Below are 27327 nucleotides of genomic sequence, written 5' to 3'. Positions count from 1 at the left end.
ACTCTATACAGTGGTGCCTCGCTTAACGGGTGCCCCGTTTAACGACTAATCCGCATACTGATGAAGATTTTGTGATCGCAAAAGCGATTGCATAACAATGTTTTCAATGGGGAAAAATCGCAAAGCGATTTTTCCCCATACACCCCACTTTCGCGGAGCTGACCGGCGGGGCTTCGGGATGATCGCGAGGAGCGCTTTCCCCCATCATCCCGAAGCCCCTGCCGATCAGCTGGGCGAAAATGCCGGCTTCGGGATGATGGGGGAGCGCTTTCTCCCATGCCGAAGCCCGCATTTTTGCCCAGCTGATCGGCGGGGCCTCGGGATGATGGGGAGAGCGCTTTCCCCCATCATCCCGAAGCCCTGCCGATCAGCTGGGCGAAAATGCCGGCTTCTGGGGGATGGGGGGGAAGGGCTCCCCCGCGGTCCTCCGAAAGGCCCCATTTTCGCACAGCTGATCGGCGGTTCCAAAATGGCCACCCGCTGTGTTGCCTCACTTTAGAGGCACCGAAAATGGCCGCCCCTATGGAGGATTTTCGCATAAGGTGAGTTTTTAAGCCCATAGGAACGCATTAAACGCGTTTTAATGCGTTTCTATGGGCTTCTTAAACTCGCTTAGCGATGTTTTTTCCTACACGGATTAATGTCGCTAAGTGAGGCACCACTGTACATTTCCCTATGGCAACCCTTCCACTCGCTGTGAATGCTCCACCGTGTGATCAGGAACTCTCCTGAATGACATGGCTACAGTGCAAGAGGTTGAAAGGGAAGTGGGGAATCCATTTTGATGATAATTTTGCTCCACTTTTGGATAATCCCTCCCCTATGTGCTGTAAACTACTTTATTCAGCAAGATCCTCTGACCCCTGGTGGAGCAAAGAAAAGGGGTTGTGGTGCTTAGGAGGAAGGAGAAAGGAAGGTAGCTGTAATAGGCCCACATGTGTAGTACTGAATCCAAACTTGCAGGAAATTCTGGATTTCCACTTCATTGTAAATGTTCTGTGCTATAAAAAAAAGGTTTCTTCACAGCACATATAGCTTACATAGCTCTGTTCATCATTTGAACATATGTGATGTGGGCTAACCAGAGATAATTGTTTACCATACAGTTGCACTCATTTTACATGCTAGCAAGGTTATGCTCAAAATCCTCCAGGGCAGGCTCCAGCAGTATGTGGATCGAGAACTCCCAGAAGTACAAGCTGTATTCCGAAGGGGCAGAGGAACTAGAGACCAAATTGCTAACATGTGCTGGATTATGGAGAAAGCCAGAGAGTTCCAGAAAAACATCTACTTCTGCTTCATTGACTATGCAAAAAGCTCGTAATGAGGGTGAAAGAGGAGAGCGCAAAAATGGTCTGAAGCTCAACATCAAAAAAACTAAGATCATGGCCACTGGTCCCATCACCTCCTGGCAAATAGAAAGGGAAGATATGGAGGCAGTGACAGATTTTACTTTCCTGGGTTCCATGATCACTGCAGATGGTGACAGCAGCCACAAAATTAAAAGACACCTGTTTCTTGGGAGGAAAGCGATGACAAACATAGACAGCATCTTAAAAAGCAGAGACATCACCTTGCTGACAAAGGTCAGCATAGTCCAAGCTATGGTTTTTCCAGTAGTGATGTATGGAAGTGAGAGCTGGACCATAAAGAAGAATTGATACTTTTGAATTGTGGTGCTGGAGGAGGCTCTTGAGAGTACCCTGGACTGCAAAGAGAACAAACCTATCCATTTTGAAGGAAATCAACCCTGAGTGCTCACTGGAAGGACAGATCCTGAAGCTGAGGCTCCAATACTTTGGCTATCTCATGAGAAGAGAAGCCTCCCTGGAAGAGACCCTGAAGTAAGGAAAGTGTGAAGGCAAGAGGAGAAGGGGACGATAGAGGACGAGATGGTTGGACAGGGTCACCGAAGCTACCAACATGAATTTGACCAAACTCTGGGAGGCAGTGGAAGAGAGGAGGGCCTGGTGTGCTCTGGTCCATGGGGTCACAAAGAATCAGACATGACTTAACGACTAAACAACAACAACGAACCAGAGAGTGGACTGGCTCAGCCATAGCATTAAGTTATAGTTTAGCATAGTTCAGTCATAGAGAAAGAGACTCCTCCATCCCAGGCTTGCATGCTTCAGAAGCTGCTTCTTTGGCATTTGGTGAACTGCAACTTGCTGTATTGTCTGGAGATAGACAAATCATAGTTGATCTTAGCTGTGGTTAATTATAGTTATGAACTTGGCTTTGTTTTCACTGATTATAAGTAAACCTAAATGCAATTTAAATGAAGCACTAGATTACAGTTAATGAAGAGAAGTTTACCAGTCTTCTCACAGTCTCTGGAGGAGGAGGAAGGAAGGCTCTGTGTGTGAACCCACTGAGAGGCTAGGTTCATTCTCATATTTCAAATGTTGCCAGCTTCCCTTTTTACCCATGTGTGGTGTGGTGTGTGTGTATTTTCTTTCTCCCCCTTCTGGGATTTTTTTTTTGAAATTGTGGGAGATTTGTTTAGTTATGATATTTGATTTAGCTTTTATTGAAGTGTCTTTTTTTCAGATTGACTTTAATTGTAAATAAATCTGTAAACTATTTTAAGTGATTTCAGCACAACAGTTTATATGAACACAGACTATAAAGCCAGCAAACCTGTGCATGTAGTTGAAGAAGCCTTTTTCAAATCTTTTGCATTCAGGATATTTTTGGTAATTGTGCATTTTGGTAAGATACTTTGCTAAAATATATGGGCTCTCTGAGGATTTTATAGAAATTACTTTGGATTACTAAGCAGTTTGTCTCCCATTATTTCATTTGGCTTTTCTTTTCTTTCTGATACACATTTTGTGTTTATCACTGTCTGTCCTTCCCACCCACACCTTTCCTGCAGCACATGCTAGGAGAATACTGCAGCAGTCTAACAGAAATGCATGCATAGAAGCACCAGGTAATGCCTTAGCTGCTTAGCTTCTAAACTTACCTTGTTTTCCTAATCTCTTATCCTAAAATTTGTCTTTTCATATATTGCTTATTAAACTTACAAAACCTGCACTAATCAAAATTATTCTGCAAATTTAATATGTGAGATACTTTATTCTAGCTGTATATCTTGAATCAGGCAAGGTGCAGCAGAGTAAACCAATCGGTGTGGTCTGCTGTTTGCTGCCATGAGACTTTACCATGGGCATATAGCATCACATGGTTGCTTGTCAGGGAAATGCAAATGTGTAGCTGACATTACTAAGGCTGTTAATCTGTAACAGCTTTCTGAGTAGAGGAGTGTTGTGTTGTGAAAGAGAAATACAGGTTTAGGTGCGTTTTTGTTTACTGTATTTTTCTGTGTATAAAACGACACTTTTTCCTAAAATAATTAAAGGAAAAATTGAAGGTCGTTTTATACAGAGAAGTAAGGAGGGGGGAGGGATCAAAGCGCTTTGATCCCTGCTTTCCCCCTCTGTGTTTTGCAAAGAAAATGGAGGGGGAAAGTGATTCCTGCTTTCCCTCTACATTTTTGTTGCAAAAAGCAGCTTTCCCCCTCCGTGTTTTGCAACAAAAATGTAGGCAGAAAGGAGGAATTGCTTTCCCCCCCCTCCATTTTCTTTGCAAATCGTGGAGGGGGAAAGAACCTTTTTGCAAAGAAAGTTGAAGGGGAAAGCAGGAATTGCTTTTCCCCTCCACTTTCTTGCAAAGAAAGAAATTTTCGGTTAGATAAGTGGGGGGGGTGTCTTATACATGGGGGCATCTTATACACAGAAAAATATGGTATGTTGAAGCAGAAACTTGTCCAAGTGACATATCAGAGCCCAAAGATCTCTGAAAGTGTGACTCAGTGAGAACTGTCTTTAACAGTTGGGTGAAATAGAATGGTAGCATTCCACCCTATTTCTACTTTAAAAATTTTAACATATACATTTATATTACACCTTTTCTCTTAGCTCAGTAAAAACATGGTTCTCCTCCCAGCTTTTATAATCACAGTAGTACTGTGAGGTAGATTAGGCTGAGTAATTGGCCCAGGATCACCCAGTTACAGTGGTGCCCCGCTTAACAATTACCCCCTTTAACGATGAAATCGCTTCACCATGTGTTTTTTGCGATCGCAAAACGATGATTGAATGGGGAAAATCCACTTCACGATGATCGGTTCCCTGCTTCGGGAACTGATTTTTCACTTTACGACGATCAGAAAACAGCTGATGGTCAGGTTTCAAAATGGCCGCCCACTGTTCAAAATAGCTCCCCACTGTGCTTAGGACGGATTCCTCGCATTGCAGGCACCAGAAAATGGCTGCCCTATGGAGGATCTTTGCTGGACGCTGAGGTATTTTGCCCATTGGAACGCATTGAGCAGTTTTCAATGTGTTTCAGTGGGCTTTTTTCGCTTGACGACGATTTTGTTCTACAGCAATTTTGCTGGAACGGATTAACGTCATCAAGCGAGGCACTACTGTAGTGTCATGGCTCAGTATGGACTTGAACCTGGATTTTCCAAGTCCCAGTCCAGCACTCTAGCCACTGTACTAAATTGGGTCTCAAATGTATCAACATAGGAAAAAAAGTATGTGTGGTTACTTCAAATTAAAATGAAGTTTTAGAAATATAGATGTGTTCATACAGCTTCTCAAGAGATGAAGATGGTTTATAGTCTTAGAGACTAATAAATGTATTAAAGCATTCATAAACATTTGCCTACTACATCCCAGGTGAAACAAGTAAATGTATTAGGTCAAGATCTGAAGAATAGAGGTGAACAATTTGTGGATATTTGCAGGGGAGACTGGTTTTCTTTCTTTAAATTTTTTTTTAATGGCAAATACATTTTGGAAAAATTGAAATGAAATGTGTGTTTAGCAGCCGTTATATCTAGTTACTTTTGGTGACTTCAGGAAAATAAAATATTTGTTCATAAAATTATAGGCCAAAATTGTTTCGGGAATTTATGCTGGTGTAACTCAAACAGTGCAAGATTCAGAGGCAAATTGCCTCAAATCAGGAAGTCACCTTAGACATCATCTCTTGCATTCTAGGAGTGATATTGTAAATTGAGACATTTCACCTCCAGAAGTTAAATTGTTTGTTCTACATTTGCAGGCACTACTGACAGGAGTTTGGCTATGTTTACCATATTAAACTTAAAAGTGTATTCATCAAATTCAGCTTCAAGTGTTTTAAATATATACTGTATATCAAGCTATAACATTCTCTGAGGAATCTGAATTATTTTCCAGTTTGGAAAGCAGACAAAAACACCAGTGAAAAAATAAATTCATGAACCTCTAGATCAGATGTTCGTCACCTTCAATTAAGATGTTGTCACTCAATGAGAACTCTTTAACTGTGTAGTTCTTCGCTGTATTGATTGCTGAGGATGAGATACACTTTCTCTCTACCATCCCCAGTATTTCTAAAATCCTGCTAGTGTTTTTTGCAATGTTTTCTAGACATAATTTGTAAAACAATATACAGAAACTTGTCAGTTTATTTTAAGATCTGTAGAATAAGTGCACAGTTGGATTGCAACTGTTGCGTACAATATTCTCTGCAAAACCAGAGATTTTCTATGGGAATGAAACAGTATCTCCCTAGCAACAATGTGGAGGGGGGGTTCCCTCTAAAATACAGTAGGAACCCAGTGTCAATAGTTTCACTTCTCCACCGTCTGACAATATTAAAATAAAAAATACAGGAAAAAAATACAGTGGAAGCTCTACTTACGGAATTAATCCGTATTGGAACGGTGGCTGCAGGTCGAAAAATGTGTAGGTCGAGTCTCCATTGACCTACAATGCATTATAAACCGATTAATCCCGTAACCGGCTGTTTTTGTTCCATTTTTGTTCCATTTTGGGTTTTTTTCTGGTCTGTAGGTTGATTCTCTGGCTGCAAGTCGAACCTAAATTTTGCGGCCAGAGAAGTTTGTAACTCGAAAAGTCTGTAAGTCGAGCTGCCTGTAAGTCGAGGGTCCACTGTATATCTATTTTCACTTGTATTACCAGAGCCAGCCACTTGAGGGAGCCAGAAACGGTACCATGAGTACTTGTTGAGAGGAATACATAGCATGTCTCTGGTGCCCTCTAGTGGCCAGTTCTGTAATGCATGTGAAAATATTTTTTCTTGTTTTTTCCCCTTTTACCATGCTATATATACAATGTTTGCTATTATCCACAGTTTTCAGTATCTGCAGGGGCTTGATACCAGGCCTAGTGGATATGGGCATCCTAATGTAGTGCTCCCTGAAGCATGAGGAGCAGCTAAGAAAATATAGTATCATTATCCTTTTTGTGTATGAGTGGAAATGCTTCCGACCAGTTTATGAGAAGGGAGGTGGGTTGGATGTAACCCGTGTTCTTTTCAAAGCTTGCATGTTAGGGTAGGAAAGAAATAACTGGAAAGAGCAATGCTGGTAGTTAATAATTTCTTTGTCTTGTCTACAGAAACAGGTAGTGATCTTTCTATGTTTGAAGCTTTGAGAGACACCATTTATTCTGAAGTAGCTACTTTGATATCTCAAAATGAATCTCGCCCTCATTTTTTAATTGAGCTTTTTCATGAGCTCCAGATGCTAAATACGGACTACTTAAGGCAAAGAGCATTGTATGCTTTACAGGTACTTAGAAAATAATGATTCCTCATTTTTTAAATTGGGCTTTTCTCGACAATCTAACCTTAACAAACCTGTTTTGCTTATATAGGATATAGTGACCAAGCATGCTTCTGAGGACACTGCAAAAGGAGAATGTCCAAAACAACTGAGTTCTACAGGATGGGTAGGATCAAATTCAGAACTAACTCCCAGTGAAAGCCTTGCCACTACTGATGATGTAAGACTCTTGAAAAGTTTGTTTTGGGGCACTGGAATGTAACATTACACTTAAGAAAAACTTCTACAATTTAGCATAAAAATCCAGTAATTGTAAAGCTGATAATATCTAAAAGTTGCACTAAACGTTATGGGAAAGAACTTATTACAAAATAATATCAGATGAGATTTACAGACCAGTTGTATCAATCTCACTTAAGACGAATAGCATATACAGTAAATGCATATTGTATCTTGTGTCCCTTACTTAGGGCATTTCTTTTAAACAGACCTGTTTTTATTCTGTATTGACTAGAAAGACAGCCATTTTAAGGTCATAGCCCTGTGTAAGTCTCATGAGATGAGCTCAAGAGCCTAAATCGGATTTTTAGATCCACTGAATTAGTGGGAACCTGATAAATTAGCATTCCTCTGAGTTCCATTGACTCAGTGGATGAGTTCTGCTTGAAACTAAAAATATATTAAGTTTCTAGAGCTCATAATATGAGTTACATAAAGTCATGGCAAAAAATATTGGCATCCTTGCAATTTTGTCAGAAAATGCAACCCTCCTCTCAGAAAATCATTGCAGTTGCAAATGTTTTGGTACTGACATGTTCATTTCTTTGGTTTGCATTGGAACAACACAAAAATAGAAGAAAAGTCAAATCTGATACAATCCCACACAGAAACCCAAAAATGCACTAGTCAAAATTATTGCCACCCTCTCTAAATTGTAACAAATAATTACTTTTCAAGCATGTGATGCTCCTTTAATTTGTATTTAGACATACCAGTCACAAGTAAGAGGTGTGGGCAGTATAGTAATCACACTTGCAACCAGTTAAGATGGAGAAAGGTTGACTCAACCTTTGTGTTGTGTGTGACACTGAGCATGGATAAAAAAATGAAATATAAAGAGTTGTCTGTTGATTTGAGAGAAATAAAATTGTGGGAAAATATTGACAGTCTCAAGGCTATAAGTCCATCTCCAGAGTTCTTAATGTTCTTGTGTCCACTGTGCGCAATATCATCAAGAGGTATACAGCCCATGGCACTGTAGCTAACCTCCCTGGACATGGACGGAAGAGCAAAATTACTGAAAAATTACAATGAAGGGTTGTTTGAATGGTGGATATAGAACTCAGATTAGCTTCCAAACAAATTCAAGCTGATCTGCAGACATGGGGTACCACAGTGTCGGCCTGCGGTATCCCTCGCCATCTGAATGAAAAGGGACACTATGGTAGGAGACCCAGGAGGACACCACTGCTGACACAAAGGCATAAAAAAGCAACAGTGGAGTATGCCAAAACCTATGTGACAAAACCACAGTCCTTCTGGGAGAACATACTGTGGACAGATGAGACGAAAGTAGAGCATTTTGGTCAAGGACGTCATGGCACTGTTTACAGAAAAAGGAATGAGGCATTCCAAGGAAAGAACATAGTCTCTACAGTAAAACATGGTGGAGGTTTGAACATGTTTTGGGGTTGTTTTGCTGCTTCTGGCACTTGGATGCCTTGACTGTGTGAATGGTATCTTGAAATTTGATGGTTACCAAAGAATTTTGGGGCGCAACGTAGTGGCCAGTGTCAGAAAGCTGTGACCCCACCAGAGGTCATGGTTCTTCCAGCAGGGCAATGACCTGAAACACACTTCAAAAAGCACTCAGAAATGGTTACAAAGTGCTGGAGAGTTCTGAAATGGCCAGCAATGAGCCCAGATCTGAATCCCATAGAACACCTGTGGAGAGATCTCAAAACAGCAGTTGGGAGAAGTCATCCTTCAAATCTGAAGGCCCTGGAGCAGTTTGCAAAAGAAGAGTGGTCCCAAATTCCAGTAAAGAGGTGTAAGAAACTCATTCATGGTTACTTACAGGAAGCAATTGATTTCAGTTATTTTTTTCCAAAGGGAGTGTTACCAAATATTAAGTTAAATATGCCAATAATTTTGGCCATTTTTGTTTTTTTTTTAAATTGTTCCAACGCAAACCAAAGAAATGAACATGTGAGTACCAAAACGTTTACAACTGCAACAATTTTCTGAGAGAAGGGTTGCATTTTCTGACAGAATTGCAAAGGTGCCAATATTTTTGGCCATGACTCTATGTTAAATTCCACAATAGCATATGGTATGGTTTGAGTGTACCTACTTGGTTCTTTTAGAAAGTAAGAAATTGCTTCCTAAAGGTCTACAGGCTCTTGGCAGAAATCCAGTGAACTTCCTGAAAGAGAAGTCCTTGTAATCTAATTTTCCAGAAAGAGTCCATTGTAATCTAATCTCCCAGTCCTTCCTAGCAAAGCTTGTACCTATAATGAATGGAAGGGACTAAGGAATTAAGTTTGGCTATAGGTATTTTGAGATGATCTGAAGTCCTAATAGACTTCAGTAATTTATGAGAACATGAGAGAATTTGAGGATATCTGGAGGTTTGTGGCGAAACATGCACCAATTGAAATTTAATTTTTTAATTTGATCAATTTATGTATTGCCCCATTAGTGCACACACCACTCTAAGGGGGTTATAAATTAACAGTTACATTTTAGAATTTATTTTATCCTGACATTTATTTTATTTTCCCAAATTTACTGCATGTTTTAAGGAGACATTTGAGAAGAACTTGGACCAAGGAGCCTGTAGGGAGTGTGATCAAAATGACAACGGCAGCACTATGTCTACTTCCTCAAATTTTGAACCTTTTGCTACAGATGATCTTGGTAAGCATAGAGATAGTACCAGCAGTCAGAGCTGTTTTCTGACAGCTTGTGCTTCATGGTTGCATTTGTTCTACTTATCAATAATAATGCTCTTTCTTCTTGCAGTTTGTCTATTTAATCTGCACATACTAATATTTGATTTTCAAAATGTAAAATCTGTATTAAAAGGTGTTTTTTTTTTTGCCTTAAATACAGGCAATACTGTGATTCATTTAGATCAGGCACTGGCTCGGATGAGGGAGTATGAACGGATGAAAATGACAGCTGAAAGTAACCTGGATTCTAAGAATGGTTGCTGTAGTAATACCCAGAGTGCTCCTGATTCTAACTTGGAAGGTATATAATTATTTATCTGTTACAATTATACCTCTCTCAGTATATGAAAAGAGTATTCAGATCCTCACCAGGCAGTCTTCCATGCACATGCTGGCCTGGCCTACCTTTGTGAATATTTTTCTCTGGGCATATTAGTATTTGAAATTGTTTCTAAGCAGTTCATACACTTGAAATATTTCACTCTGTATCCTTGAAGATGTTTAACTGTTAAAATTAGTTTCTTTGTATAACCAAATAACCAGACATTGTTACCCATATTGAAATGGCAGCTTTATAATAAGAGGATTGATTTCAGCATGTGTTTTATCTCCAAAGATCTAGATGCAGTTGGAGGCCATTGTGCATCACAGGCTACTGAAGTGCCTGCTGTTCCTTGCCCACGAATAGATACACAGCAGCTTGACCGGCAAATTAAAGCTATTATGAAAGAGGTTATTCCATTCTTGAAGGTAATACAAATTCCCATTTCAGTAAAAACAAATGGGAAAAGTAAGTCACCTGTTCTTACGAGAAACTAGTTTGTCTTGATCCATAGATCTGTTCTTGTGTTGTTGCCTTCAAAAGACAGTCTCTCTAGTACACATTGTTATTTTAGCCACTGTTTCCGTCTTTTTGGTGGTCGATCAGTATAAAACCTTTTATATGCACCAGTATTACTGATCTGATCTCTTACTGTCCATGGCCTAGAAGCTGTTTCTATGCTCTTTTTAAGAAAATGAAATGGAAATGTAAAATCAGCAGACTCATTACTTATATACAAAGTGTAGTATATGTTGTGAATAAAAGCAGTACATGATCAGTGTACAGTGAGTATAAGAATAATAATCTTCTAACTTTTAGGAGCACATGGATGAAGTATGTTCTACTCAGTTGTTGACTTCAGTAAGGCGCATGGTCTTAACCCTTACTCAACAAAATGATGAAAGCAAAGAATTTGTGAAAATATTTCATAAGCAACTTGGTAGCATATTGCAGGTTAGTATATGATTGATATGCTGCTCTTGTTTGGCCTCATTTTCACAGTCACTGTGGTTATGATACCAGATCTGAGTGAGTCTAGGGCTAAACAAGGTGAAATCTTAACACCACTCTTTCATATACATCTCTTTTTGTCTACACCATTCCTCCTGTATTACTTCATGTAATAATATGCAAACCACAAGGGATTAAGATCTAGCTTATCCCTTTCCTCTTTCCCCTCCTCCTTTCGTTCTGTAAATGTCTTATTTGTTAAAGAGAGTGTAGTCTTGAAAGCTTGCAAAAAACTTGGTTTTGCACACATTTTTATGTCTTTTAGTTGGTCTCAGAAAGGTACCACTTTAATGTGGGTTCTGGAATTTATTTCATCTTGTCATTTTGATAAAAGTTTTTGTCCATTAGTGAGAACTCCATCAGTGAATCAGTTTGTACAGAAGCTGAGCTACCAAATGGAAGCAGAGCTAAACCCCTGTTAGCATTGAAAATGAATATCCACGTGGCTAAACCTGAAGGGCTTGAACATTACAGTTATAATGTCCTGAAAGTAGATGTTGCAAATGGCACACTTGGAAACGATTCACTAACCATTTTCATTGTATTTTAAAGCCAATGTATTTTAAATGTTATTGAAGATAAATGGTCATCTTTTGTCATTGATAGTGTTGGACTTCAACTGGGGTTCAAATCTTGTTTGCCCATGAAACTCACTATATGACACCTTATTGGCATGTAATTCCATCAGTGAATTGGTTGTGAGTTAAAAATTGTGTAACTCCCAGTGGTGGGATTCAAATAAATTAACAACAGGTTCTATGTCCTAATGATTGATAAATAAATAAATAAATAAATAAATAAATAAATAAATAAATAAATAAATAAATAAATAAATGCCCAGGACATTTAAAAAAAAGGTACCACATAAGCAACAGTCTTATGTGGTACCTTTAACTTGAGAAAAATCATAGTAAAATGAGGATGGTTGGGTGTTTGACTGAAGCGGTCTCACCCCAAAACTTTTTCCCTCTGTGTCCTGCCCTCATGCCTTGTCAATCACCCCCCCCCCTCTGCCTCGAGGCCATGAGCTTTCCTCCAGTGACGTCAAGGACTCATCCTCCCCCCCTTTCCCCCATTGATGCCTCTGCTCTTTCCAGGGCTTTATCTCTCTCACCCACACCCCACCTCAGATGGCTCAGTGTGGTGCAGGAAGGGAGGCAGCTAATTGCGCCCCCTCCCCCTGCTCATCGCTGGTCACCTGGCCCCTCCTCCTTCATTCATCTCAGGCCAGCAAACGGTTCTAAGAACCAATAGTACATTTAGGAATCGGTTCTATAGAATAGGTGCGAACCTGCTGAATCCCACCTCTGGTAACTCCATATATGCCAGCCTGAAATTGTTACGGGGATGGTGACACATCATGTAATAAAGAAACTAAATGTGCTTTCCTTTTTTCCCTTTTTTTCTTTTTGGACAGGATTCACTGGCAAAATTTGGGGGTAAGAAATTAAAGGATTGTGGGGAAGACCTTCTTGTGGAGATTTCTGAAGTCTTATTCAATGAATTAGCCTTCTTTAAACTCATGCAAGACTTGGACAACAGTAGCCTTACTGTAAAGCAAAGATGTAAAAGAAAAAATGAAGCAGAGGGAATGATACAGTCTTATGCCAAAGAGGTTAATATCATGCTTTAAAGAAATTGACTAAAACAGGTTTTCTGTACTTTTTAAAAGCCTTTTCCTGTATTTGGCAATTCTCTTGTCTAATATAGTGGAATCTGTAAATATCAAAAATCAGACATGTAACCTCTATTTCATTTTCCTTTGTAAGGAATGTTTTCAAGCAATACTTCCAAGACAGTGGTCCCCAACCTTTTTCATTGGCTGGGGAAGGTGGGGCATCCCTCACGCTCGTGTGTATGCACGAAGGAGCGGGAGGGCACTTGTGCAGGCAGGCGAGCTTGTGCGCATGTGTGAAGGAGTGGGAGGGTGCTTGTGTGGGCGCACGGTTGTGCGTATGCCTGGAGGGCGGCTCATGCACTTGCGTAAAGGGGTAGGGGGAGTGCTCGCGTGAGTGCAGGCACAGAGGGGCCGTGCGAGGGGAGTGCGTGCGGGGGGAGGGGCGGTTTCCACGGCCTGGTCTGGCTCAGGCCATGGACTGGCACTGGACTGCGGACCGGGGATTGGGGATCTCTTGTTTAAGAGATTATGTACAACTTTTTGAAACTTACCAAAAACAACACAAAATAAAAGCAAAAACAAAAATTAAAAAAGACAAAAATGATGTGCCACCTTAAAGAATAACTGCTATACCCTTCTCCTTGAACTGCATAGAGCTTTGGTTATACCCTCCATAAATAAATAAATACATACATACATAGATAGATAGATACTTACCTACCTATATAGCTACATACTGTCCTGCTATTTGTCTCCAGGAAGTGGCCTGAGAAAGGTGGGCCTCGGGCTTGCCTTGTGCCCTGTTGTTGGCAGTGCAGTGGCCCATTGGTCAGATGGTGGCAGCCTGGGCAGCCCACTCTTCTGTCATGGCTGCCAGGGAGGGTGCTGGCGTGCACTGGGAAGCTGATGCAGATTGGGGCAGGTGTGTGTGTGTGTGTGTGTGAACCAACTGTTTACGCTTTGTAAAGTTGGGGGCATAAAAGAAGTCCCATGGATATCCAGCAAAGATCTTCCTCCTCGTACTTGTTGCTGTCCATATGAAGGAGGAGGATGAAACCGAGGGTAGAGAGCAAGACTAGAATCCTTCCCTGTACCCATAGTGAGTAGTGGGAAATACATAATACATGAAAAACACTAAATATGATTGTGGATACTGTTTTAAGAACTTGATTTCCCCACCATAAAAATTCCTGTTCCTATCTTACCTTATTTTGAAACTCACTTTAAAATCTGAATGCACTTCAAGATTACTTTATGCTGAATGCTCAGGAAACAATGATAAAGAATTCATTTATTTACCTTGGACATTGTTGAAGTAGTACTTCATGAATGATACGATTTATTTTCAGCTTTCATCTAACAAGTTATATTTAGTGACAAAATAATAATAATAACAGTGTACCATCAAGTAAATTCTGACTTATGGCAACCCTTTTCAGGGTTTTCTTGGTAGAGAGTACTCAGAAGCAGTCTACCATGTCCTTCTCCTGGGGGCATCCTTGGACTGCAGCTTTCCCAAGGACACACAGGCTGCACATTTGGAAATGCACAATGCGTAATTGAACTCCCAGCCTCTGGCTCTGCAGCCAGAGGGATGGTAAAATGGAAGCATTTATGTGAACTGTTCAGAGCATTACAAAAAAACAGGAACAATATTGCTAAGCAGAATCAATTGAATAATTGGGACCAAGGGAAAATAATACAACAGTGAGTTCATGTCTAGTAGAACTGTTTCTTGGGCTCAGAATTAAGTCATGCAGAAAAGGGGTGTGGGAAGGAAGAAACTGTTTTTTGTAAAGGACAGGATACAATACCTGTCTACATATGTTATAGTCTTAAAATAATTTTAGGATATGTTTTGCACAGTCAATAGATGTAATTTGTTCCAGTGTAGAACGTGACTGATTTTACCAAAGATAGTTGGTCAAAGAAGCAATAGCCAATTTTTCATTACTAGTAATCAAGTTAATGTCAGATTAATCCCCATTTCAATGAGTTACTGATCGGTTGCTTGGTTTGAACAAAAAGACAGCAATATTCAATTTTCTGCTTTCTAGGCAAAAAGGGCACTTGAAGAAAGAGTTTGTTCATCTACTGAAGATATTGATGAAGACAAAGTAAGACTGTGGGAAAATATGGATGTGTATTTAACAGACCTGCAAATAATGGTTATTTAAAATTAAATTCCTATGAACACAATATTTGCTAAGAAAAGATTCTTTCTAAAACCAAGTAAATGTTCAGTCCATACCTTTGTGCCTGTAACTAAATACAATTGATTTCAAGTGAGAGGAAATTACTTCATTCATGTCATACTTCCGAAATTCTCCTCTTATTGGCCACTGTGGGAGCAGAACAATGGACTAGATAGGCATTTGACCTGATTCTCCAGGGCTCCTAATATGTTATAGTGTTATTGTCTTCTCTTAAACTATGTGTCAAATGGATGTTGATAAAAAACTATCAGTATTAATTACCATATTTTTCGCACCTTTCCATAAGACGCACCAATTTTTTAGGAGAAGAAAACAGGAAAATATAATCTGTTTTCTTCATAAGACGCACAGACTTTCCATCCCCCTGTTTTGTGGGGGAAAAGTGCGTCTTATGGTGCAAAAAATATGGTAGAAATTCCTATTCATATAGTAGCTGAAGCTACAGATAATAATATCAGCAAATCGTTAATGACCATATTATTTCTCTGCAATGTAGGCAGTGTGAATTAATAACAGTAAATTAAATATTCTATATTTATTATTGATAAATGAGTATTGATTATATTATTGATGTTTGTTCTAATTTAGCTGAAGTTCAAACTGAGTATTTTATAGTTTTTCTGCTATAAGTGTGTATAATTTTAATACTGTATTGTACTGCAATGACTTGCATGTACCTTTGATACGAAGTGTTATAAAATCTAGAGGTGTGATGTAAAGTGACAGTCAAGATATTAACGCTATTCAGCCATCCTATTTAACTGGTGTATAGGTTTTATATGTATCCTACCATTTTGATGTAACAATTTTGTATATTTTTTAATATTGTAGTGCAATTATCTTTGGATTAAGCAGTAAATTGATTGATTACTCACATTGAGATCTACTATACATAAATCTAGATGTTAGAATATTGTGATTTCATATAGCATTATATTTTTTTGTGTAGGATAAAGATGAAACAGAAACTATCAAGCAGGATCATGAATCTGCAGCATACAACAGCAAAGAAGTTCCAAAAAGCTTAAGATCAGATGCTTCTGACCAAGAAGAAGAGAGTGAAAGTTGCCCAGTCTCTATAAGTAAGCAGTCACTTTGATTGGAGTTTCACACAAAAAGTTTCTGTTAAAGCTTTACATATTTTTACTCGGGACAGAGATTTAAACCTGAGGTTAAAGTAGCTGCTGGATATCTTAGTGGTTTAGAGACCTGGCTGTCGAGCCAGAGGTTGGGAGTTTGATTCCCCACTGTGCTTCCTTGATGGGCTGGATTCAATGATGCATAGGGTCTCTTCCAGCTCTGCAGTTCTAAGAAGATGCTGTTAATGAAGTAATTCTGTGAAGTTACTATTTCCATATACAGTGGTGCTCCGCTTAATGATTACCCCGCTTGACGACGAATCCGCTTCACAACAGTGTTTTTGCGATCACTATTGCGATCACAAAACAATGTTTTAATGGGCAAAATCTGCTTTACGATGATCGGTTCCCTTTACGACGATCAGGAACCGATTCTTTGCATTACGACGATCAAAATAGCTGATCGTCAGGTTTTCAAAATGGCCACTGGCTGTTCAAAATGGCTCCCCGCTGTGTTCAGGATGGATATTTCGCTGCACAGGCATCGGAAAATGGCCGCCCTATGGAGGATCTTCGCTGGACGCTGAGGTATTTCACCCATTGGAACGCACTGAACCGGTTTTCAATGCATTTCAATGGGCTATTTTATTTCGCTTGACGAGGATTTCGCTCTACAGCGATTTCGCTGGAATGGATTATCCTCATCAAGTGAGGCACCACTGTACAAATGTTTGCATTTCTTCTCTCCAATTTTTTATTGTATTGGTTTGTTTCCTATAAAAGATAAAACAGGCTGCTATAAAGATTTCAGAGTAGCCTTCGGTTAAAGATAAAATGAATTCCTATGTGAGGGTTCGAGTCCTGGCTCCCCTTTTTCTTGAAATAAACTGACTGACTTCTTGGATTTAGAAATCGGAGTCACATTTTTTGGGTTATTCAACAAACAACCTATGTCTACAAGGTATTCCAACCATTGTTTCCCTCTAACAACGGGTTAGGAGGGGGTTTCCAATCTTCAACTTTGAAGGGATTTGTTTGAAGGTATTCCAGGGCCCTGGCCAGTCCAGTGTACAGTCCGCATTTGATAATCTTTCATGCTCCCCTTCCAATAAGGGTACTGTTTCTTCGTCCCGGTCATCTGTCCATACCAGTTCACGAGGAGAGGCATCCTCCAGCCAAAGTCTCCCGAAGGACTCCTCTGCTGCTGCAGCATCATCATCCATTCTAGTCTCTCCCTCCTTTCTCTCTCCACCTTTTCCTCCCTCAACTTCTTCCTCCACTCCTTCGTCTCCCGTTCTCCCCAATAAGAGGGTTTGGGTGTACATTCAGTCCTTCTCCGAGCATCAGCCTCCTCTCTTGGGACCTTTAGTTTCTCTACCTTGCCAGTCCAAGGATCCTCCAGTCATATCCACTCCCACTCTCTTGGCAAACTGTCTTCCCCCCTCCTTATATCTCCTAACCCCACCTCCACTCCTACCTGGGATTGTCGTTCTCTTACCGCCAAGATCTTCCCGCCTTCTCCAACAAACATTCCCCTAAGTTTCTCCTCCCCACTCCCTGAGCTTTGCTGTGGTGGTCTATTCTTCTTGGGAGGGGGAATGGGTAGTGTTTGCACCTCCTTGTCAGCAGAGAGTGGGAGGGACGGCGCTCCTGTGAGAGGAGCTTTGCTCTCACCACCAGCCTCACATCCTGTTTTTATAACTGGCAATTATTTCATTTTTTATGGTTACATGCTCAGTCTTTAATCTTCGACATATTTGCCTCGTAGTTGTCGTTTAGTCGTTAAGTAGTGTCCGACTCTTCGTGACCCCATGGACCAAAGCACTCCAGGCCTTCCTACCTTCCACTGCCTCCCAGAATTTGGTCAAATTCATGTTGGTAGCTTTGATGACACTGTCCAACCATCTCATCCTCTGTCGTTCCCTTCTCCTCTTGCCTTCACACTTTCCCAACATCAGGGTCTTTTCCAGGGAGTCTTCTCTTCTCATGAGATGGCCAGCGTATTGAAGCCTCAGCTTCAGGATCTGTCCTTCCAGTGAGCACTCAGGGTTGATTTCCTTCAGAATGAATAGCTTTGCTCTCCTTGCAGTCCAGGGGACTCCCAGCACCACAATTCAAAAGCATCTGTTTTTCGGCATTCAGCCTTCTTTATGGTCCAGCTTTCACTTCCATACATCTGTACTGGAAAAGCCATAGCTTGACTATGGGGACCTTTGTCGGCAAGGTGATGTCTCTGCTTTTTAAGATGCTCTCTAGGTTTGTCATCATTTTCCTCCCAAGAAGGAGGAGTCCTTTAATTTGGTGGCTACTGTCACCATTTGCAGTGATCATGGAGCCCAAGAAAGTAAAATCTGTCATTGCCTCCATATCTTCCCCTTCTATTTGGCAGGAGGTGATGGGACCAGTGGCCATGATCTTAGTTTTTTTGCTATTGAGCTTCAGACCATTTTTGTGCTCTCCTCTTTTACCCTCATTAAGATGTTCTTTAATTCCTCTTCACTTTCTGCCATCAGAGTGGTATCATCTGCATATTTGAGGTTGTTGATATTTCTTCCGGCAATCTTAATTCTGGTTGGGATTCCTCCAGTCCAGCCTTTTACATGATGTATTCTGCGTATGTTAAAAAAGCAGGGAGACAATATACAGCCATGTTGTACTCCTTTCCCAATTTTGAACCAATCAGTTGTTCCATATCCTGTTCTAATTGTTGCTTCCTGTCCCACATATAGATTTCTCAGGAGATAGATAAGGTGATCAGGCACTCCCATTTCTTTAAGAACTTGCTATAGTTTGTTGTGGTCCACACAGTCAAAGGCTTTTGCATAGTCAATGAAGCAGAAGTAGATGTTTTTCTGGAACTCTCTGGCTTTTTCCATGATCCAGCGCATGTTAGCAATTTGGTCTCTAGTTCCTCTGCCTCTTCGAAATCCAACTTGTACTTCTTGGAGTTCTTGGTCCACATACTGCTTAAGCCTACCTTGTAGAATTTTGAGCATAACCTTTTTAGCGTGTGAAATGAGTGCAATTGTATGGTAGTTGGAGCATTCTTTGGTACTGCCCTTCTTTGGGATTGGAATTTAGACTGATCTTTTCCAATTCTCCAGCAACTTCTGAGTTTTCTAAACTTGCTGGCATATTGAGTGTAGCAACTTAACAGCGTAATCGTTTTTAAGATTTTAAATAGTTCAGCTGGAATGCCATCACCTCCACTGGCCTTGCTGTTAGCCGTACTTTCTAAGGCCCACTTGACTTCATTCTCCAGGATGTCTGGCTCAAGGTCAGCAACCACAGTATCTGGGTTGTCCGGGACATCCAGATCTTTCTGGTATAATTTCTCTGTGTATCCTTGCCACCTTGATGTCTTCTGCTTCTGTGAGGTCCCTACAATTTTTGTCCTTTATCATGTCCATCTTTGCACAAAACATTCCTTTAATAGCTCTAATTTTCTTGAACAGATCTCTGGTTTTTACCTTTCTGTTATTTTTCTCAATATCTTTGCATTGTTCATTTAAGAAGGCCCTCTTGTCCCTCCTTGTTATTCTTTGGAAGTCTGCATTCAACTTTCTGTAACTTTCCCTATCTCCCTTGCATTTTGTTTCCCTTCTCTTCTCTTCTTTTTGTAAGGCCTTGTTGGATAGCTACTTTGTTTTCTTGCATTTCCTTTTCTTTGGGATGGTTTTTGTTGCTGCCTCCAGTACAATGTTACAAGCCTCCATCCATAGTTCTTCAGGCACTCTGTCCACCAAATCTATTTCCTTAAATCTGTTCTTCACTTCCACTCTGTATTCATAAGGGATTTGGTTTAGATTATACCTGACTGGTATAATCTAAATCAGTGGTTTTTCCAATTTTCTTCAGTTTAAACTTGAGTTTTGTTATAAGAAGCTGATGATCAGAGCCACAATCAGCTCCAGGTCTTGTTTTTGCTGATTGTATAGAGCTTCTCCACCTTTGCACAGAATAGAATCAATCTGATTTTGGTATTGCCATCTGGTGATGTCCACGCGTAGAGCTGCCTCTTGTGTTGTTGGAAAAGAGTGTTTGTGATGACCAGCTTGTTCTCTTGACAAAACTCTATTAGCCTTTGCCCTGCTTTGTTTTGAACTCCAATGCCAAACTTAGCTGTTGTTCTTTTTATCTCTTGACTCCCTACTTTAGCATTCCAGTCCTCTATAATGAAAAGAACATCTTTCTTTGGTGTTGGTTCTAGAACGTGTTGTAAGTCTTCATAAAATTGGTCAATTTCAGCCTCTTTAGCATGGGTGGTTGGTGCATAAACTTGGATAAGTGTGACGTTGAAAGGTCTGCCTTGGATTCGTATTGAAATCATTCTATCATTTTTTAGATTGTATCCCAGTACAGCTTTTCCTACTGTTTTGTTGACTATGAAGGCTACTCCATTTCTTCTGTGGCAGCGGTCCCCAACCTTTTTGGGATCGCGGACTGGCTGAGCTGCTGAAGAAGGTGGGGCACACACCCCTGCACTCGCACGGGGCTCTTGAGCACATGCTCATGCTCTGTTGGGTGCATGCGTGAAGCAGTGTGGGAGTGTGTGCGCTCCCCCGCTCTGCGCATGCACAGGAGCACCTGCACACCCACCCACCCCTTCGCTTGGGCACATGCATAAAGGGGTGGGGGAGCACTCACGCCAGCGCTGGCATGTGGGTGGGAAATCTGTCTCCGCGGGTCGGTCCGGCTCCGGCCACAGGTTGGAACTGGGTTGCGGACTGGGGGTTGATGACCTGTGTTCTACGGGATTCTTGCCCACAATTGTCGATATGATAATAGTCTGAATTAAATTCGCCCATTCCCATCCATTTTAGTTCACTGACGCCCAGGATGTCAATGTTTATTCTTGCCAACTCCTGTTTGACCACATCCAGCTTACTAAGGTTCATAGATCTTACATTCCAGGTTCCTATGCAATACTTTTCTTTGCAGCTTCAGACTTTCCTTTCACTTCCAGGTGCATCCGCAGCTGAGCGTCCTTTTGGCTTTGTCCCAACCACTTCATTAGCTCTGGAGCTACTCATACTTGTCTTTCACTCTTCCTCAGTAGCATGTTGGACGCCTTCCGACCTGAGGGGCTCATCTTCCAGCATCATATCTTTTAGGCTTTTGTTTCTGTCCATGGAGTTTTCTTGTCAAAGATACTGCAGCGGCTTTGCCAGTTCCTGCTCCAGGTGGATCATGTATAGTCATAACTCTCCACTATGACCTGTCTGTCTTGGGTGTCCCTGCACGGCATAGCCCATAGCTTTTCTGAATTACTCAAGCCTCTTCGCCACGACAAGGCAGCAATCTGTGAAGGGGCATCTCCTAGTCATACGTGTTAAATGTGGTAGGTAGGGCATCTTTTAGTGCAAACATACATAGGATTGTTCTGTCATTGTTTATGGGATACAACAGTCTTCACTGGCTCTGTTTCTTTTATGTATTAATGGAATTTTAATTACAATTCTTTGGTGTCATTGCTTTGCAAATTTTGAAGAGCAACAGAAGCAGCTCTGTCCCAAAGTAGTCTTTGAAATTGTGTTGTTTAAACAGAAGACATAACTGTCACATGGCTTTGAAATTGACATGGCTTTAAAAAGCAGTTTGTGATGGAAAGTATTCTATCAAAGGGCAAGATTCGTACAAACATCCTCATTATCTATATGTATCTCCCTGTGGAATGCTTCAATAGCTCTTCAGTGTCCATCTCATGGTTTTAATATACATGTGTGCATGTATGCACATGTGTTTTATTTACATTTAAAATGTGTTTTGCTTACCTTAGGTTTGTCTAAAGCAGAAACCCAGGCACTAACTAATTACGGAAGTGGAGAAGATGAAAATGAAGATGAGGAAATAGATGAATTTGAAGAAGGACCTGTGGATGTCCAAACCTCCCTCCAAGCAAACAATGAAAGTACAGCTGAAAATGAGTGTGAACAGGTATTAAAATAGGATGTTATTGGTGCTGGATAGTTCATAATGGTTTCGAAAGATTTATTGACATATTTAAGCAATGTACTCGTTTTCTAGACATATAATAACAAAAAAATTGAATTGATACTTGGGTAAACATGCTGTTTCTTTGTGATGTCCGTGAATTACACATACAGGTTCTTTCTGTGCTTGTGTGAAACTCCCTTGAGCCATTTCAGAGCTTAACAAGATTGTTGCCCTGAACCCTACGCATGCTGTGAATCCTGAGTTTCCTTTCAGCCACTGCTGAGAAAAATACCTCTTGGATTTGAGTCTTTAAAAAAAAAACCACCCTACCCTGCTGTCATCTGTGTTGTTTCTTCCCCTTGTTATCTTCATTTTTTCATTGTAATGAGTGTTCTTGAGTACTACATCTCCATAACCAGGCACTTCCAAAAATCAAACAAGCCGTTTGTCGGTTATTAAATTTCTTTTTAAAAGGCATGTAATTCACATCCCTACATATTTTAAAATAGATAGGCAACACTGTCCCAGTTGGCTAGGACTTTGTGGGCACACTCAATAAGGGCTGTTGCCACTTCCACCACTTTTCTAAAGGATGTTCAGCTAAGTGACATCTGCCAAGCTGTGACATGGTTACAACCAACATTCCCTTTAAGCTGCAGGTGTGTGCCCTCGAATGAGTGTATCCACTCATTGGAACTCCACACACAGGGGGTGGAGGCTCTGTACAGAGCTCCGGAGAATTGCAGGGAATGTTGGTCGCAACCCTTAACATTTGTCAAGCATTACAGACTGAATGTCAGAGCCAAACTTGATTCAGCTTTCGGTACAGCAGTAACCACTTGTGTTGCTGTTACGTCCCAAGTGAGTTTGTCAGTCACCCATATGTGTAATTCACAAACCACAAAGAAGGATGGGTTGTTCACTTGTACAGTAACTAGTTCTTTGAGTGGTGATTGTGAATTCACACAGTGCACCCACTCCTCTCAGACTCTCATGCCAGATTGTGTTTTTGGGCAGTGGCAGACGGGGGGGGGGGGTGTTACTGAGGATTCCCTGCAAAATGGATGGAGCATACACAGTGCAGAGGATCAACATAATGGATTTTTTAGGCTGTGGAATATTCTAAGGGAGTTTGGTCTAGGTGCAGAAAGAACCCATGTGTGTGAATTTGCTGATGACCACTTGAAGAACTACAGTGATAGGTAAGCAGCATGTCCTTTCAGACAAGCTTTTTAGGCTTGGACACTTAAGGAAGCTGATGGCTGTATTAATCATTATCAGAAAAAAAGATACAAGTTTTCTAAATTATACATAGTGGCAAGAGTGATTTTACTCTAAACATTTTACAACATAAAAAAGTGGATTCCTGTTGACTGGATAATTTAGTTAATGTGTATCACAGATAACATTGGGACATTATCTGACCTTAATTAATTAAAATGCAGTTCAAATTCCTGGCTTTTACTGTTCTTATCAGTTAAAACAATTTCTTCACAGGCTTTAGAACCAAAATCTGAAAAGCCAAATGATGGTGAAATTGTACCTTCAGAGCAAGAACTTACACATGATAAAGGTAAGATGATTATTATTTTTTTCCTTAGGAGCCAATATTTGCATTGTTAAAAATAAAAATGACATCAGTTCCTAAAAATGGAATTGGAAAAAAATGGAACAGGGAGCGTTTTGTATTTTTGTAGGCATGTACATACCTGGAATGTAATGAAAGACAATTTCTTCAAGAGCTGCCGTAATTAGAGTGAGTCTAGGATGAGTCTTGCACATGAAATACACAAATGTACTGATTAAAAACCTGTAGATTTTTTTTAAAAGTTAACTATGACTTACAGATTAAGTGTTGCTCCAAATGGTATGAAAGTTGCTTTTTAGAAGTTCATGTTTTGAACTCTGGTTTCTCCTCAGATTGTGTAAGTGTTTTGCCTTTTATAGAAGTTCTTAACATTTTATGCCGATTAAAGCATAAATGCCAAAACAAACAGCAGGCATGTAGAGGTGGGGTAGTGTCAGCAGTGGTGGGAAGCAAGAGCTGTGTGGATGCTCGGGTGAGGCAAGGACGTGGTGACACATCTAGCAGCTACATGAATGAGGGTAAACAGCAGCTTCAGCAATGGCAAGAAACCATACAAGCAAGGACATACAGCAGAGAGAAGACAAGCCAGACAAGGAAGAGTCCTGCAATCACACAGTTGAAGAAGTTCTTTGTCCCTGTGTCAGCCACTTCAGCTGCCATCAACAGTTCTGCTTGAAAATGGCAAAAGTGTGTTCTGGGGACTGGAGCGGCTTTTGTGACTAGAACTGCTAGAACAGACATTAGGGGCTTATGGATTCCTTTCTGACTTTGATTTTGAATAAACCCAGGAATGAATTCTAAACTCTTACTAATAGTGAAAATCTGACAGAATAAGCAGGGAAGGGAGTTTGTATAAGCATGTTCCTAGCTCAAATCCTGTCTCTTCTACCCTAGCAAAGAGTTTCTTTAAGCCACAGCTTCTCTTACTGAGAAAATACTGCTCTTGCTTGGAGGGTTGTGGCAAGATTATTGATGACTGTGGGTCTTACCTCTTATTAGATGTTTATAGAACAGAAGTGTAAAGTGCTTTGCTGATGTAAACAGTTCCGCATTGCTCTGAAAAATAAATGTATTTATTTGGCCTTTTGACAAGCATGTCCTGCTTCTTAATTGCTGTGTTGTGCTGATTGTGTCTGGTTCTCTCTGTTCCTCTGCCAAGCAGTTCCTTTACTGAGCAGTTTTTCTGCTTTAGCATTAAAAATACTTCTTTTTGTTGTCATTTATTTTAGATGATCAGGATTTTCCTTCCGTTGTCCCTCAGTACCTTAATATAATGGAAACTAAACAGCCCTTAACTCTTGGAAGTGCTGAGGAGCTTAATACCAGCACTGTATTAACGGAAGAACAGGACTCTTCGTTAGTAGAAAATGAAAGTCAGACTTCAGGCATAGTACAAGGGGAAACAAAATCTTCACCAGGAACTCCTGAAAGCTCTGTGGTTGGTAGTCCTGATACGGAGTCTCCTGTATTGGTGAATGAATATGTACGTATAGCTTGACATGTAGTATCATTTTACCTCTTCTTTTAAACATAAAGTTTCTTAACTAGTGCAGCAAAATGTGATTTAGGCCTGGTGAATGCCTACAACAAAAGGTTTTCTAGACTTTTTGGTTACTGCTGAGTTTGTCCCTTTTGAGTTCTACCTGAAGCCTTTCCCTCACTAATGTTTTCTAAAAAGTTATCTTCCTATATAGTACATGATGGAAGGACTAAATAATGTTTCCATTCCCTTCAAAAGCCATATATCTATGCCACTCACCTCTATCCTAGCAAACTCTTTTCCCAGCCCATTTCTTTTACAGTGGACCCTCTATTTACGGAATTAATCCATATTGGAACGGTGGCTGCAGGTCGAAAAGTCTGCAGGTTAAGTCTCCATTGACCTACAATGCATTGAAAACCGATTAATCTGTAACCGGCCGTTTTTGTTCCATTTTTGTTCCATTTTGATTTTTTTCTGATCTGTAGGTCGATTCTCCAGCTGTAGTCAAACCTAAATTTTGTGGCCAGAGAAGTCTGTGTAACTTGAAAAGTCTGAAAGTCAAGCCGTCTGTAAGTCGAGGGTCCACTGTATATACACTCAAAGAGGAAGCTTCCTATTTTAGACTTTGAGAGCTTTGAAATTAATCACCTAAACCATGACCAAATAACTTTCAATCAGTTTCAGATTCCATTAAGTTTAAGCATGCATTTGACTGCCTTACTGAAATTGGCATGACTTACAGGCAACACTTGAGATTTTTGTTCAGTTCAGTGAGAGAGGTTTAAATGTGTGTTTGACTCTTTTGTTGAAATTGAAGTGATATACAAGTGAGACTTGACTAGAGAAATTAATGAGAACCTTATCTTAAAAATATTCTGTCCATAGGAGACTGGTTCTGGAAATATCAGTCAGAAATCAGATGAAGATGACTTTGTAAAAGTTGAGGACTTGCCTCTTAAACTTGCAGTCTATTCTGAGGTAAGTTGTTAAAAATCAGTATACTTGAAAATGTACAAAGCAAAATGCTTTATTTCCTCAAATACCATGTATGGGAAGTGCCTATGAATTTCCAGTTCGGAGAATTATTCTTTCTTCTGATTTCCAGGAAGATCTCATGAAAAAAATGGCGGCAGAGGCTGAAACAAACAGTATCAGTGCGGAAATACTAGCTGGTTCAGAAAATAATGGAGAAGAATTAGTAGGAGATCCACAAATGCTGAAGGAACCTGGTGAGGCTTTTTAATTTCCTTACACTCACTTCATCCTCAGCTAATATACTCTATCCAGTTTTTACGTTCTGACAGATTCAGAAAAAGTTGGAAACAAGATCTGTCAGTTTTCTGCTTGGGTAGGTATATTTGACGTGCTGGTTGTCAGTTAAAGTAAGTAGCTATTTCCTTAATCACAGTGGGATGAATTAGCAGTATCTCTGTGATCCAATGCACGGATTTGTCCATCTTGATAAAAGTTAGTGGAGCAGCACCTATGCTATATGCTTGTTTTTATTTTCCAGTATTGCCTGATACTATTTTTTTAAAATGCAGGATTTGAATGTACCTACAAGTGTGGCCCCAATTATTCCAGAGCAAATAGGAATTATATGTATATGATTCTTTGTGTGGAGTAGTCTTCTACAGTGGTGCCTCGCAAGACGGGCGCTCCGTTTAACGACGAATCCGCATTACGATGAGGTTTTTGCGATCGCAAAACCAATCGTAAAAGGACGTTTTGAATGGGCGGATTTCACTGCGCGATGATCGCTTCCCTGTTTTGGGAACAAATTTTCGCTTCCCGATGATCAAAACAGCTGATCGTCGGGTTTTCAAAATGGCCGCCGGGTGCTCAAAATGGCTCCCCGCTGTGCTTAGGAGTCATTTTTCGCTGCACAGGCACCCGAAAATGGCCACCCTTATGGAGGATCTTCACTGGACAGTGAGTTCTTAGCCGATTGGAACGCATTAACCAGGTTTTAATGCGTTTCAATGGCTTTTTTATTTTCACTTTACGACGTGTTCGTTCTACAGCGAGGCACCACTGTACTTGTACTTGAATGAGTAAGGAAAATTAAGCAAAAAACTCTGTTGTACTTTGGTTCTAAATTGGGTGTGTCTGAGGTTACTAGAGTGCAAAGTTCAGAGGAAATCCCTGGCCAAAGCATTGCTAACATAAAGAATGGGTTTCATATTCTTGCTGAACTGTCAGTATTTTCTCTTCTTTTTACAGAGACCGTTGGAGCACAAAGTGCATGAAAATGATTTTTAGAATGGCTTCTTGGTCTAATTCACCAATGGATGGTTATAGAAAATTGCTTCTGTATTTCATGTGTTGTAATCTGTACAAAAATGTAAATTAGTTTTTCATACATTGCCTTTTAGAATCGGCATGTGAAACATTGGCCCATAAAACTCTAAACAGCTACAACTGAGCTTTCTAGCCTGGCTGCTCACTTCTTTGCTGTCTTGTCTTTTTTTTTTAACTGTGATTTTAGCAATTTTAAAATGTAGTTTTAAATAAAATTTGACTTGTA

The 27327-nt window shown here is 40.3% G+C and overlaps 1 protein-coding gene across 17 annotated transcripts in view; it reads left to right on the top strand.

The window, feature by feature from the left end:
- Nucleotides 1-27327, top strand: part of PCM1 (pericentriolar material 1) — a 77946-nt gene extending 50619 nt beyond the window's left edge. For 6 of the 17 annotated variants that reach the window (XM_078394631.1, XM_020791472.3, XM_073001332.2 and 3 more), the window contains 16 exons: nt 2882-2938; nt 6426-6598; nt 6684-6812; nt 9397-9511; nt 9707-9847; nt 10163-10296; nt 10688-10822; nt 12297-12494; nt 14555-14614; nt 15663-15795; nt 21572-21729; nt 23227-23302; nt 24547-24800; nt 25686-25778; nt 25906-26029; nt 27024-27327. In XM_078394631.1, the coding sequence (XP_078250757.1) occupies nt 2882-2938; nt 6426-6598; nt 6684-6812; nt 9397-9511; nt 9707-9847; nt 10163-10296; nt 10688-10822; nt 12297-12494; nt 14555-14614; nt 15663-15795; nt 21572-21729; nt 23227-23302; nt 24547-24800; nt 25686-25778; nt 25906-26029; nt 27024-27049 (2006 nt within the window). In that variant the 3' untranslated portion in view covers nt 27050-27327. The remainder of the gene's footprint in view (nt 1-2881; nt 2939-6425; nt 6599-6683; nt 6813-9396; nt 9512-9706; nt 9848-10162; nt 10297-10687; nt 10823-12296; nt 12495-14554; nt 14615-15662; nt 15796-21571; nt 21730-23226; nt 23303-24546; nt 24801-25685; nt 25779-25905; nt 26030-27023) is intronic. The other 11 variants (XM_073001335.2, XM_073001334.2, XM_073001329.2 and 8 more) reach the window with 7 other exon arrangements.

This window comes from Pogona vitticeps, chromosome 5 (assembly GCF_051106095.1).
Source record: "Pogona vitticeps strain Pit_001003342236 chromosome 5, PviZW2.1, whole genome shotgun sequence".
NCBI lineage: Eukaryota > Metazoa > Chordata > Lepidosauria > Squamata > Agamidae > Pogona > Pogona vitticeps.
The sequence above is the reverse complement of the archived record's forward strand: the minus strand, read 5'-3'. Positions and strand labels throughout refer to the sequence as shown.